General features: G+C 42.5%; 1 protein-coding gene across 3 annotated transcripts in view; it reads left to right on the top strand.

The window, feature by feature from the left end:
• TCERG1 (transcription elongation regulator 1) overlaps window positions 1-15,293 on the top strand; it is a 150,105-nt gene that overhangs the window by 9,720 nt on the left and 125,092 nt on the right. For all 3 annotated transcript variants that reach the window (XM_073620623.1, XM_073620622.1, XM_073620620.1), the window contains exons 3-4: window positions 10,003-10,191; window positions 12,637-13,108. In XM_073620623.1, the coding sequence (XP_073476724.1) occupies window positions 10,003-10,191; window positions 12,637-13,108 (661 nt within the window). The remainder of the gene's footprint in view (window positions 1-10,002; window positions 10,192-12,636; window positions 13,109-15,293) is intronic.

Genomic DNA, 15,293 nt, shown 5'->3' with positions numbered 1-15,293 from the left:
CATTTCTAAATTGATGGCAGCAACACGTCTCAAAAAAGTGGGGAGAGGGCAACAAAAAGCGGACATAGTAACTGGTGCTAAGGAAGAGCTGGTAGAACATTTTGTAACTAATTAGGTTAATTGGCAACAGGGTAGTAACACGATTTGGTATAAAAAGAGCATGTTAATTTGGCATTAAATTAATATAACGATGTTTGTCTTCAATCCGCTGTATACATGTTGTAAAACGTTTGCGATTGTATAGTTGTGAAATACAAAGCCTCATGTATGTTTAATGTTTCCAAAAAAATTCATAAAAATTGATTGTACTTAAAAAGAGTATCTTAATAAGTCAGTGTGTTTCAGAAATAGATGGGTAGAGGTTCAACAGTCTCAAAAGCTGTGTCTAAAAATTGTGGAATAATTTCAGAATGCTGTTCTTCAGTGTAAAATAGGAAAGACTAAATTATATTATTTACAGTGCATTTATATCGAAAGATTCTGAGAATCTGGAGAAAGCTGTGCGCAAGGGGACAAGGCCAAAGAGCGCAATATTGCACGCCTGTCATCTTTGGACCCTCAGATGGCACTGCATTATAAACAAACATGATTCTATGATGGACATCACTGCCTGGCCTCAGGAATACGTCCAAAAATCACTGTCTGTGAACACAGTTCACCGTGCCATCCAAAATGCATCTAAACATGATCCTGAAACTCTGCTGTCTTCTCTAGGCCAAAGCTCAGTTAAAATGGTTTGTTGCAAAGTGGAAAACTGTTCTGTGGTCAGACAAATTGAAATTTTACATTCTTTTTGGACCTTCCGGCTTGTTATCCATGCTCAAAAGCTTGCACATCTGGAAAGGCACCATCAATGCTGAAAGATTTCTAGGTTTTAGAGCAGCATATGCTGCCATCCAGATGACGTTTTTCAGGGAAGGGCTTGCATATTTCAGCAGGACAATGCTAAACTGCATCTATGAGAACAGCGTGGCTTAAAGGTAGAAGAGTTTAGGTGCTTAACTGGGCTAGACCTTTTCACCAATTGAAAATATTTGGTGCTTCTTCAAACAAAAAAAATGCAACAAAGAAGATCCAAGACTGTTGAGCAGTTAGAATCATATATCAGGCAGGAATGGAACAACATTCCTCTCTGAAATCTTCAGCAACTGGTCTCCTCAGTTCCCAGAGATTTACAGAGTGTTCCTGACCAGAGCACTTTTTGCGATACAGCACTGCGCTGCTTTAACCACTTGCCGACCGCCTAACGTATATATACGTCGGCAGAATGGCACGGGCAGGCAGAATCACGTACCTGTACGTGATCTGCCTCCCGCGGGCGGGGGGTCCGATCGGACCCCCCCCCGGTGCCAGCGGCGGTCGGCATTTGACTGGGAGCGTCGGGAGGCGAGGGGGAGACCATCCGATCGTGGCCCCCCCCTCGCGATCGCTCCCAGCCAATCGGAATCCTCCCCTGCCTGTGTGTAGTTTCACACAGGCAGAGGATGTGATGTCATCTCTCCTCGGCTCGGCAGTTTCCGTTCCAGCGCCGAGGGGAGATGACATGTAAGTGCACACAACACAAACACACACAGTAGAACATGCCAGGCATACTTTACACCCCCGATCCCCCCCCGATCGCCCCCCGATCCCCCCCCAATCACCCCCCCCCCCTGTCACAAACTGACAGCAAGCAGTATTTTTTTTTTTTTTTTCTGATTACTGCATGGTGTCAGTTTGTGACCGTTACAGTGTTGGGACAGTGAATATTACCCCCCTTTAGGTCTAGGATACCCCCCTAACCCCCCCTAATAAAGTTTTAACCCCTTGATCACCCCCTGTCACCAGTGTCACTAAGCGATCATTTTTCTGATCGCTGTATTAGTGTCGCTGGTGACGCTAGTTAGGAACGTAAATATTTACGTTCGCCGTCAGCGTTTTATAGTGACAGGGACCCCCATATACTACCTAATAAATGTTTTAACCCCTTGATTGCCCCCTAGTTAACCCTTTCACCACTGATCACCGTATAACTGTTACGGGTGACGCTGGTTAGTTCGTTTATTTTTTATAGTGTCAGGGCACCCGCCGTTTATTACCTAATAAAGGTTTAGCCCCCTGATCGCCCGGTGGTGATATGCGTCGCCCCAGGCAGCGTCAGATTAGCGCCAGTACCGCTAACACCCACGCACGCAGCATACGCCTCCCTTAGTGGTATAGTATCTGTACGGATCAATATCTGATCCGATCAGATCTATACTAGTGTCCCCAGCAGTTTAGGGTTCCCAAAAACGCAGTGTTAGCGGGATCAGCCCAGATACCCGCTAGCACCTGCGTTCTTCCCCTCCGCCCGGCCCAGCCCAAGTGCAGTATCGATCGATCACTGTCACTTACAAAACACTAAACGCATAACTGCAGCGTTCGCAGAGTCAGGCCTGATCCCTGCGATCGCTAACAGTTTTCTTGGTAGCGTTTTGGTGAACTGGCAAGCACCAGCCCCAGGCAGCGTCAGGTTAGCGCCAGTACCGCTAACACCCACGCACGCACCGTACACCTCCCTTAGTGGTATAGTATCTGATCGGATCAATATCTGATCTGATCAGATCTATACTAGCGTCCCCAGCAGTTTAGGGTTCCCACAAACGCAGTGTTAGCGGGATCAGCCCAGATACCTGCTAGCACCTGCGTTTTGCCCCTCCGCCCGGCCCAGCCCACCCAAGTGCAGTATCGATCGATCACTGACACTTACAAAACACTAAACGCATAACTGCAGCGTTCGCAGAGTCAGGCCTGATCCCTGCGATCGCTAACAGTTTTTTTGGTAGCGTTTTGGTGAACTGGCAAGCGCCAGCCCCAGGCAGCATCTGGTTAGCGCCAGTACCGCTAACACCCACGCACACACCGTACACCTCCCTTAGTGGTATAGTATCTGATCGGATCAATATCTGATCTGATCAGATCTATACTAGCGTCCCCAGCAGTTTAGGGTTCCCACAAACGCAGTGTTAGCGGGATCAGCCCAGATACCTGCTAGCACCTGCGTTTTGCCCCTCTGCCCGGCCCAGCCCAGCCCAGCCCACCCCAGCCCACCCAAGTGTAGTATCGATCGATCACTGACACTTACAAAACACTAAACGCATAACTGCAGCGTTCGCAGAGTCAGGCCTGATCCCTGCAATCTCTAACAGTTTTTTTGGTAGTGTTTTGGTGAACTGGCAAGCACCAGCGCCCTAGTACACCCCGGTCGTAGTCAAACCAGCACTGCAGTAACACTTGGTGACATGGCGAGTCCCATAAGTGCAGTTCAAGCTGGTGAGGTGGCAAGCACAAGTAGTGTCCCGCTGCCACCAAGAAGACAAACACAGGCCCATCGTGTCCATAGTGCCCTTCCTGCTGCATTCGCCAATCCTAATTGGGAACCCACCGCTTCTGCAGCGCCCGTACTTCCCCCATTCACATCCCCAACCAAATGCAGTCGGCTGCATGAGAGGCATTTTCTTTATGTCCTCCCGAGTACCCCTACCCAATGAACCCCCCCCCAAAAAAGATGTCGTGTCTGCAGCAAACGCGGATATAGGCGTGACACCCGCTATTATTGTCCCTCCTGTCCTGACAATCCTGGTCTTTGCATTGGTGAATGTTTTGAACACTACCATTCACTAGTTGAGTATTAGCGTAGGGTACAGCATTGCACAGACTAGACACACTGTCACAGGGTCTCCCAAGATGCCATCGCATTTTGAGAGACCCGAACCTGGAACCGGTTACAGTTATAAAAGTTAGTTACAAAAAAAAGTGTAAAAAAAAAAAAAAAACACAAACAAAAATATAAAATAAAAAAAAAAATAGTTGTCGTTTTATTGTTCTTTCTCTCTCTATTCTCTCTATTGTTCTGCTCTTTTTTACTGTATTCTATTCTGCAATGTTTTATTGTTATTATGTTTTATCATGTTTGCTTTTCAGATATGCAATTTTTTATACCTTACCGTTTACTGTGCTTTATTGTTAACCATTTTTTTGTCTTCAGGTACGCCATTCACGACTTTGAGTGGTTATACCAGAATGATGCCTGCAGGTTTAGGTATCATCTTGGTATCATTCTTTTCAGCCAGCGATTGGCTTTCATGTAAAAGCAATCCTAGCAGCTAATTAGCCTCTAGACTGCTTTTACAAGCAGTGGGAGGGAATGCCCCCCCCCCCCCAACGTCTTCCGTGTTTTTCTCTGGCTCTCCTGTCTCAACAGGGAACCTGAGAATGCAGCCGGTGATTCAGCCAGCTGACCATAGAGCTGATCAGAGACCAGAGTGGCTCCAAACATCTCTATGGCCTAAGAAACCGGAAGCTACGAGCATTTTATGACTTAGATTTCGCCGGATGTAAACAGCGCCATTGGGTAATTGGGAAAGCATTTTATCACACCGATCTTGGTGTGGTCAGATGCTTTGAGGGCAGAGGAGAAATCTAGGGTCTAATAGACCCCAATTTTTGCAAAAAAGAGTACCTGTCACTACCTATTGCTATGATAGGGGATATTTACATTCCCTGAGATAACAATAAAAATGATTTAAAAAAAAAAAAAATGAAAGGAACAGTTTAAAAATAAGATAAAAAAATAATAATAATAAAGAAAAAAAAAAAGCACCCCTGTCCCCCCTGCTCTCGCGCTAAGGCGAACGCAAGCGTCGGTCTGGCGTCAAATGTAAACAGCAATTGCACCATGCATGTGAGGTATCACCGCGAACGTCAGATCGAGGGCAGTAATTTTAGCAGTAGACCTCCTCTGTAAATCTAAAGTGGTAACCTGTAAAGGCTTTTAAAGGCTTTTAAAAATGTATTTAGTTTGTCGCCACTGCACGTTTGTGCGCAATTTTAAAGCATGTCATGTTTGGTATCCATGTACTCGGCCTAAGATCATCTTTTTTATTTCATCAAACATTTGGGCAATATAGTGTGTTTTAGTGCATTAAAATTTAAAAAAGTGTGTTTTTTCCCCAAAAAATGCGTTTGAAAAATCGCTGCGCAAATACTGTGTGAAAAAAAAAAATGAAACACCCACCATTTTAATCTGTAGGGCATTTGCTTTAAAAAAATATATAATGTTTGGGGGTTCAAAGTAATTTTCTTGCAAAAAAAAATTATTTTTTTATGTAATCAAAAAGTGTCAGAAAGGGCTTTGTCTTCAAGTGGTTAGAAGAGTGGGTGATGTGTGACATTAGCTTCTAGATGTTGTGCATAAAATGCCAGGACAGTTCATAACCCCCCCAAATGACCCCATTTTGGAAAGTAGACACCCCAAGCTATTTGCTGAGAGGCATGTCAAGTCCATGGAATATTTTATATTGTGACACAAGTTGCGGGAAAGAGACAATTTTTTATTTTTTTTATTTTTTTTTGCGCAAAGTTGTCACTAAATGATATATTGCTCAAACATGCCATGGGAATATGTGAAATTACACCCCAAAATACATTCTGTTGCTTCTCCTGAGTACGGGGATACCACATGTGTGAGACTTTTTGGGAGCCTAGCCGCGTACGGGACCCCAAAAACCAAGCACCGCCTTCAGGCTTTCTAAGGCCGTAAATTTTTGATTTCACTCTTCACTGCCTATCACAGTCTCGGAGGCCATGGAATGCCCAGGTGGCAAAAAACCCCCCCAAATGACCCCATTTTGGAAAGTAGACACCCCAAGCTATTTGATGAGAAGTATAGTGAGTATTTTGCAGACCTCACTTTTTGTCACAAAGTTTTGAAAATTGAAAAAAAAAATTTTTTTTTCTCGTCTTTCTTTATTTTCAAAAACAAATGAGAGCTGCAAAATACTCACCATGCCTCTCAGCAAATAGCTTGGGGTGTCTACTTTCCAAAATGGGGTCATTTGGGGGGGGGGGTTGTGCCACCTGGGCATTCCATGGCCTCCGAAACTGTGATAGGTAGTGAGGAGTAAAATCAAAAATGTACGCCCTTAGAAATCCTGAAGGCACTGATTGGTTTTCGGGGCCCCGTACGCGGCTAGGCTCCCAAAAAGTCCCACACATGTGGTATCCCCATACTCAGGAGAAGCAGCTAAATGTATTTTGGGGTGCAATTCCACATATGCCCATGGCCTGTGTGAGCAATATATCATTTAGTGACAACTTTGTGCAAAAAAAAAAAAAAAAAAAAAAAAAAAAATTTGTCACTTTCCCGCAACTTGTGTCAAAATATAAAACATTCCATGGACTCAACATGCCTCAAAGCAAATAGCTTGGGGTGTCTACTTTCCAAAATGGGGTCATTTGGGGGGGTTTTATGCCATCTGGGCATTTTATGGCCTTCAAAACTGTGATAGGTAGTGAGGAGTAAAATCAAAAATGTACGCCCTTAGAAATCCTGAAGGCAGTGATTGGTTTTCGGGGGCCCCGTACGCGGCTAGGCTCCCAAAAAGTCCCACACATGTGGTATCCCCGTACTCAGGAGAAGCAGCTGAATGTATTTTGGGGTGCAATTCCACATATGCCCATGGCCTGTGTGAGCAATATATCATTTAGTGACAACTTTTTGTAATTTTTTTTTTTTTTTGTCATTATTCAATCACTTGGGACAAAAAAAATGAATATTCAATGGGCTCAACATGCCTCTCAGCAAATTCCTTGGGGTGTCTACTTTCCAAAATGGGGTCATTTGTGGGGGGTTTGTACTGCCCTGCCATTTTAGCACCTCAAGAAACGACATAGGCAGTCATAAATTAAAGGCTGTGTAAATTCCAGAAAATGTACCCTAGTTTGTAGGCGCTATAACTTTTGCGCAAACCAATAAATATACACTTATTGACATTTTTTCTACCAAAGACATGTGGCCGAATACATTTTGGCCTAAATGTATGACTAAAATTGAGTTTATTGGATTTTTTTAGAACAAAAAGTAGAAAATATCATTTTTTTTCAAAATTTTCGGTCTTTTTCCGTGTATAGCGCAAAAAATAAAAACGGCAGAGGTGATCAAATACCATCAAAAGAAAGCTCTATTTGTGGGAAGAAAAGGATGCAAATTTTGTTTGGGTACAGCATTGCATGACCGCGCAATTAGCAGTTAAAGCGACGCAGTGCCGAATTGTAGGAAGGGGGTAAAACCTTCCGGGGCTGAAGTGGTTAACTAACAATTGCGCGGTAGTGCGATGTTGCACCCAAACAAAATTGACGTCTTTTTTTTTTTGCCACAAATAGAGCTTTCTTTTGGTGGTATTTGATCACCTCTGCGGTTTTTATTTTTTGCGCTATAAACAAAAAAAAAAGCGACAATTTTGGGGAAAAAAAAATATTTTTTCTTTTTTTCTATTAAAAAAATCCCTAAAAAAATTATATAAACAAATTTCTTTCTCAGTTTAGGCCAATATGTATTCTACATATTTTTGGTTAAAAAAAATCGCAATAAAGTGTATATTGATTGGTTTGCACAAAAGCTTTTTATAGCGTCTACAAAATAGGGGATAGATTTATGGCATTTTTATTTTTTATTTTTTTTTTTATTAGTAATGGCGGCGATCTGCGATTTTTTTTTTTTTTTTTTCCGTGATTGTGATGGACACATCGGACACTTGACACTATTTTGGGACCATTGTCATTTTTATACAGCGATCAGTGCTATAAAAATGCACTGATTACTGTGTAAATGACACTGGCAGGGAAGGGGTTAAACACTAGGGGACGATCAAGGGGTTAAGTGTGTCGTAGGGGGGATTGTCTCACTAGAACATGACAGGGAGCAGTAGATCTCTGTCATGTTGCTAGGCAGAACAGGGAAATGCCTTGTTTACATAGGCATCTCCCCGTTCTGCTGCTCCGAGACAGGATCGCGGGCCCCCAGCAGACATATAGTCCGCAGGCACACTCACGGATTTAAAGGGGACACACCTGTAGGCCATTTGCCCAGTTGTGCTGACGTATATCGTCGTGCACTGGTCGGCAAGGGGGTAAAAGAAGAGGGGATGCTACACTATGGTAAATATGGCCCTGTCATAACCTTTTTGACACATGTTGCTGCCATCAATTTCAAAATTACTTATTTTTTTTAAATGGTACCTTTTCTCAATTTAAACAGGTCTGTTTTTATGTAGATTTTACAAAGCGTCCCAACTTTGGAATTGGGCTTGTACAATTCTTTTTGACTATTTGCCGATATGAACACCAAAAAGATATGCTTTAAAAAATTGAGATAGGAGGAGATGTGATATCAAAGCACGTTTATCAGTCCAGAGGCTTGGGCATAGCTGATGCAGCTTTCCATGCAGTAGATCACTGCAATTTACTACTGGTTGATAGCTTCAAATAGTGATCTACTGGTGGGTGCAATCTGTTGCCATAGACCTGCATGAAGGGGGGGTCTCTTGTGCCACGGAAAAAGTGTGTGTGTGTGATATACACACACACCCCTGCAGTAGGTGGGTTTGTATTCTAATGAGAGATGGCCTTCATTTCTGGCCCTGTCGGCGCACACCGCTTCACTACTCCCCAGCTCTTGCTGCAGCTAATTTATATTTTTTTTCCCAGTTGCCAAAAATGACATCTGGATGACATGTGTTTACTGTGAAAGCATCCATGGCTCACATAAGAGAACACAATGCCGTTCAGAACTTCTACTAACGTGAGGCCGCTGGATGTGCTAACCTCTGACTCAGCCAATTGGAGGAAGCTTTGTATTTATAGTTAGAATACATTGCTTTCTCTGACTGGCTGAGAACTTATCAGAGACTACTGTGTTCCGGGTATGGGACAGGAAAGTCTCGGCTTGAACATGGAATACAGTGCGTTTTGCTATATGTAGCCTCAGCTATATACAGTTATATGCAGCACATCCAGTGGCCTCACCTGTTAGTGAGGGGCATAGTTCATTTGGGCTAACTTTTAATCCATGAACCTTTTATAACCCCCTTGAGTCCCAAAGTGGTCAGCGACATACAGTTTATTCAGCACGTTAGTCAGGGACCAAGCTGGCCCAAATGAACTATGTAAAATATATTAAAATCGTGAGCTTTCGGGTTCATGGCCGGGTGCCCACTGTGCATTTGCAAGTCACGCTGCACTCTGCTAGTGGCCAGGCAATCTTCTGGGACCTGTGACGTGTACCAGAAGATTGGAGAGAGGGAGGGGCCGCCTAAGGGGAGAGGAGGAGTTGCCTAGGCGGGCAAGAGCAGGAAGGAGGAAGTGGGACAGGAAGTCCCACTCTAAACTTGGTACCCCCCCAATTGACATGCCAATTGTGTCATGTCAGGGGGCGAGGAGTGCTTAAAGCGGAAGTTCCACTTTTGGGTGGAACTCCATTTTAAAAGCTGGGGTTCTGCCTAAAGTGGTTAATAACTGCTGCCTTTATTTTAAATCTCAAAAGATAAGGGAGAGGCCATTGAACTTTAGACCAATTTAGAATCTTGGCAACCAATTTGTAACGCAGAGCAGCTGCAGGTGTAACTTCTTTACCTTGCCGGCAAATTTATTTGTGAAATTGGTTATTCGGAGATTAGATATCTTGAGACTTTGTTTCAGAATATTGCAAATATGAGTGGTTGCAGAGTCTTCATTGGTTGGCTGAACCTATCTGCCAGAGAAAAAGATGTGGAAAGGTTTTTCAAGGGCTATGGAAGAATCGGAGAGAGACCTTGATCTGAAGAGAGGCTTTGGGTTTGTGGAGTTTGAAGATCCAAGAGATACAGATGATGCTGTTTATGAACTTGATGGAAAAGAACTGTGCAATGAAAGGGTTACAAATGTGCTGCGCTGTTACAAATTAAACAATACAAGTAACGTGTAAAACTCAATAAAAATCAGTACGTTTTTCACACATATGTCAATTGTTTATTTTGTAACAGCACAGCACATTTTCACATCATTTGAGAGTGGTTTGGTCTTTGTTTGCAGCTTTAATTGTATATGGGTGCGCAGGATTTTTATTTATAATTCGTTTTTTCTACTTTATACGGTAAGTGGATGTTTGATTTAGTATATTGAATTAATTTGGTTTACATTTAACCATTGTATGGTTGTTTTATATAGAGACCTCCCTTTATTCCTCCACATATTGGAAGTATGCCGCCTCCAGGAATGCTGTTTCCACCAGGGCTACCGCCGGTTTCTTCACCTGCTACAACTTCAAATCCCAGTCCTAACACTTTGCCTACGCAGGCACCAACACTGCCTCCAAATGAGGAAATCTGGGTGGAGAATAAGACCCCAGATGGCAAGGTTTGTAATTCACTTTGATCATTTTCACAAATGGTGCCAGGTTTCCAGATTAAGTTACACGTTTATAACTGTGCAAAGAGGTTAGATTGGACTGTTAGAGCTGAATTTCAAGGTTTGTTAGATGCACTGTGGATTAGGCTTCCTAAAGGGGAGTTTCACTTGTATTTCAGTTTTTTAAAAGTCAGTAGCTACAAAAAGTGTAGCTGCTGACTTTTAACACACACTCACCTGTCCAGCACCCGGCTGTGACAGCTTGTGCAGGGACTTTTTTTTTTTTTCTACGCTTTGGAATCGGATCGCATGGGTGTTCTCTGATTCCTGTACGAATTCACAGTCCACACTGCAAACTGTGAACCGATCTGGGCTTGTCATTAACACTGTATTGACACCCGCAGCGGTTCGCAGAGGGTAGTGTGACCTACCTGCGGGAGAGATGCGATGCGCGAAACGGCGCTGTAATCGTGCTGGTTCCCGCATCGTTACAGTGTGAACCTAGGCCAAAGGAAAGATTGTAGTTCAAAACTGAAGTCCAGCCAGAGCAATTTTTGAGCAGAAGTTTAGGACAGGCTTAATCTTTAGTGCTGTTATCTTTTTCCTCCCAATACCAGCAAGTGTCCAGCAATCCATCTATACATTTTCCTTGCATTATGCTTCCTGTTCAAATGACTGTTATTATTGCTTGCTCTCACTTTGCAAAGTGACCAGTTGGGTGTCAGCCCCCATTGTTCAGTAGAAGGAATTTCTAATGTCCCCCCAAAAAGTAAATTTTAAATACTGGTGGCAAAATAAAAGTGAAACATTTCTGCCAACCCCCCCCCCCCCCCCCCCAAAAAAAAAAACCAAATCCCCCAGAGGTGGGAATCATGGGAGGTGTTTTATCCCAGCAGGCACATTTTAATAGGAAGTAGTAGGAAGAAGATCCAATGACCTCTCTGTGCACAGTCTGATTGCCTGTGATTTCACTTCCACTTTTTCTGTTCTCGCACATGCATGCACATAATAGTGTTGTAAAAAGGTCCTCAAAAAAGGCCTTTTGTTCTAAAGCATTTCTCAGATCCACATCCACTTCAGAGGAGTAGGATGATTTAAAAGTATTTATGTAGCAGAACCACTTGCAATATCCATCAGGCCCAACCCTTCTATACAAAGTCTACCAGTGCAGGCCGTTTGTCAAGACCGTCAGGATGTATGCAGATTACAAGGTCCTTTATTTTAAGGACTTTGGCCCCTTATTAGCCACACTGCAAATCGCTGAGAAATTTGGGGAACAACCCCAGGTTCTTCCTATAGATAATTTTCCACCCTCTGTGTAACAAGCATCTATCCCTCTTGCCAGAGTTGGCTCGCTATATTTAGGTATATGCATCATGCGACACACCTCCCCCCGATTGTATATCATTAACCCTTTTGCTGCCAGGTCTGTATGTCATGTGGACCTGACAGCGGGGGGGGGGTTTTACATGCAACCACTGGGAGTGTTTGCATATCTGACAAGCTGACTGCCACCTGTCAGATGAAAGCAGTTGCTATGATACCTGCCCTAGCAGTGTGCGCATGAAAATTTTCATTCACTCATGTCTCGTGGTCCTATAAATTCACCACCCTAATGCCCACCATGCATATTGGTTTTATTGTACATTCTCCTTTTGATCTACCAACAGGCATGGAATTCAAGAGCCTGCCTGATTGGATATAAATTGATTCAATAAAATAGGTGCCCAGGCCCTCATATTACATAGTTTTGGTAAAGCTAAAGTTGATTGCACAGTCAGATTATAACATGTATGGCAAGTCTAAGCATCAAAGCCAGGAGGAATGCTGGGGGGGAGAAAGGAGTAAAGATTGTAAAGATTATACCTCATCTATACTCACAAACATACCCACTTCCTCTTTCTATATCCCCCAAAGTAACTGCCATCCAGCTCTAAAAACTTTAGCTCATATAGAGTCTTACAAATAGCATGTAGAGAAAAAAAATCAATGAACTAGATGTTTTAAAAAGCTCTAAGGTTGTGCAAGTATTTTAGACGAAACCATTAAGATTCGCTTCACCACCATCAAGCAAGTAAAAGATATTCTTGACAGACCAGTGCCAGTAACTTATGAGAAGAAGTCACTGCCACGACTGCTTCTTTTCATATGATCTGTGCGTGACTGATATCAGGATACCTGTTGTCCTACACATCCACACTGTGCTGAGAGTGCAGCACCCCTATGTTACCAAAGAACAGTGATGGTGAACCTTGGCACCCCAGATGTTTTTGAAACTACATTTCCTATGATGCTCAACTACACTGCAGAGTGCATTAGCATCATGGCAAATGTAGTTCCAAAACATCTGGGGTGACAGAGGTTCACCATCACTGCCTTAGAAGAACAAAGTAAATGCCATTTATCTGTGTATTTAGACAAATTTGTTTTATTTTAACTCTCCTCTTTTTCTAGGCATATTTTTACAATGCACGAACCCGTGAATCTTCATGGACTAAACCTGATGGAGTGAAGATTATTCAGCAGTCGGAGCTGACTCCAATAATGGCAGTCCAAGCTCAGGCCCAAGCTCAAGCTCAGGCTCAAGCTCAAGCTCAGGCTCAGGCCCAGGCTCAAGCAGTACAAGCTCAGGCCCAGGCTCAAGCAGTACAAGCTCAGGCCCAGGCAGTTCAGGCTCAAGCTCAGGCCCAGGCAGTTCAGGCTCAAGCTCAAGCTCAGGCCCAGGCAGTTCAGGCACAAGCTCAAGCTCAGGTGGCTCAGGCACAAGCTCAAGTGCAATCCCAGCCTGCTCATGTGCAGAATTCTACTGCTCCCTCTCCAACAACCAGTAGCTCTTCATTATTGGTATCTACGTCAGCAACTTCAGCCAGTCAATCGTCTACAACTAATACTTCCACATCTAGCTCTATCCCACAGGTGGTTCCTAGTAAGTTATATTTCCTACATTTTAATATTTGAAAACTAAGATATGTAGCTTCCATGTTCATTTTCATTAGGCTCCTAGAGGTTGTGTAATGTAGATCTGACAGCTTTGATAGCCATTACAACTTTTCTTCAGTGTTGTGGTAAATGGAAGGCCTGTAGACACGCAATGCAAGTATGCCCTTACTTGTAGCTGTGTAAAATTTGTATTCACCGACATGCACATCAGTAAAATCTTTTAATATGTATGCAGCAATGTTTTATCACGGTTACAGAATGGCTTATGTTTTTGGGGTTTTATTTGAGATGTGCATAGAGAGATCACACAAATACTTGTATGTATAACATTTAATTAAGTAATGACCGCTATAGATAACAGATGTAATGATATTAGAAAATGTAACAAGATTACTTAGCTATAGAGGCCTTTTTTGCCACAGAGTCCCCTGTCTGTGTGGCGTGATACACATGATCAAATCAGACACATGCAAAATAGCAGCTCTGAGGCGAGACTAACTATTCCAAGTTTTGGCTGTAGTATATAGGTAGCATTTGGCTAATTACACACTCTGAATAGCAGTATTGCCTTTCAAGGAGATAGCCCATCCCGGTTAGTTTACAATGCCATACCATTAGGTCATCTAAGACAATGATTCGCAACTCCAGTCCTTAAGTACCCCCAACAGGTCATGTTTTCAGGCCTTCCATTATTTTGCACAGGTGATTTGATCAGTTTCACTGCCTTAGTAATTACCACAGCTGTTTCATTTGAGGGAAATCCCATAAAACCTGACCGCTGGGGGTACTTGAGGACTGGAGTTGAGAAACATATCCAAATTATATTATAAAAGGGTACCCCGCGCTGCCAAAATAGGTGGTAGCAGCTAACACAACAAACAGATAATTTTGCTAATTGTAAAGGTAACTAAGTGTAGCGCTAAAGGAAAGTTCTAAATCACCACTTAAACATCCAATCCGAAATCACAAAATTCCACACATATAAATAACTGAAAGTTAAATATTACAAAAAAGTAATTGTGAAAAAGGAAAAATACAAATAGATGTGTCCGTGAAAAAACGAACAATCTGCAGTGTTGATTGAATAGAAGGAAAGTTCTAAATCACCGCTTAAACATCCAATCCGATTTTTAAACCGAAGAGGGGCTGAGAACACCAGTGCAGCAAAACATCCACCGAGACAGATGTAAGCTTACCAAATAGTTTGAACTCAAAAGAACCTACGTTCTATGAGTCAAACATGCTTTGTGTTAACATCCGGCAACCAGGGCGTAGTATTAGGAATCCTCTCTGTGAACCAAATACGTCTCCATATGTAGGTGATTGCAAATCGAGTGATGTCAAATTTCAATTGATAGAATAGGAGAAATGCAGAGAAAAAAGCCACATAGCATAATTCCGTATGAACTGTTAAAATGTATTAATATAAAAAACGCACTCACATTTAGGACGCGTTAACAAGTGCTTGTATAAAAGTCCTCCCAGTGGGAGGACTCCACTGCCGCCATTATTTTATACAAGCGCTTGTTAACACGTCCTAAATGTGTGTGTTTTTTATATTAATACATTTTAACAGTTCATACGGAATTATGCTATGTGGCTTTTTTCTCTGCATTTCTCCTATCCGATCAATTGAAATTTGATATCACTCTATGTGCAATCACCTACATATGGAGACGGATTGTTCATGCGTTTTGGGACGTATTTGGTTCACAGTCAGAGAGGATTCCTAATACTACGCCCTGGTTGTCGGTTGATAACACAAAGCATGTTTGACTCATAGAACGTAGGTTCTTTTGAGTTCAAACTATTTGGTAAGCTTACATCTGTCTCGGTGGAGGTTTTGCTGCACTGGTGTTCTCAGCCCCTCTTCGGTTTAAAAATCGGATTGGATGTTTAAGCGGTGATTTAGAACTTTCCTTCTATTCAATCAACACTGCGGATTGTTCGTTTTTTCACGGACACATCTATTTGTATTTTTCCTTTTTCACAATCACTTTTTTGTAATATTTAACTTTCAGTTATTTATGTGTGGAATTTTGGGATTTATTCATTCATTTATTTTTACACATTGTATTAATTACTACTTTATAGGGTCACATATCAACTAATTTATGATTATTTGTGATATACATACATGTTTGGTTCAGCCAATTTTAAACACTTTAGCA

This window comes from Aquarana catesbeiana, linkage group LG03 (genome assembly GCF_042186555.1).
Source record: "Aquarana catesbeiana isolate 2022-GZ linkage group LG03, ASM4218655v1, whole genome shotgun sequence".
In the NCBI taxonomy this organism is placed as follows: Eukaryota; Metazoa; Chordata; class Amphibia; order Anura; family Ranidae; genus Aquarana; species Aquarana catesbeiana.
This window is presented reverse-complemented; position numbering and strand designations above follow the sequence as displayed.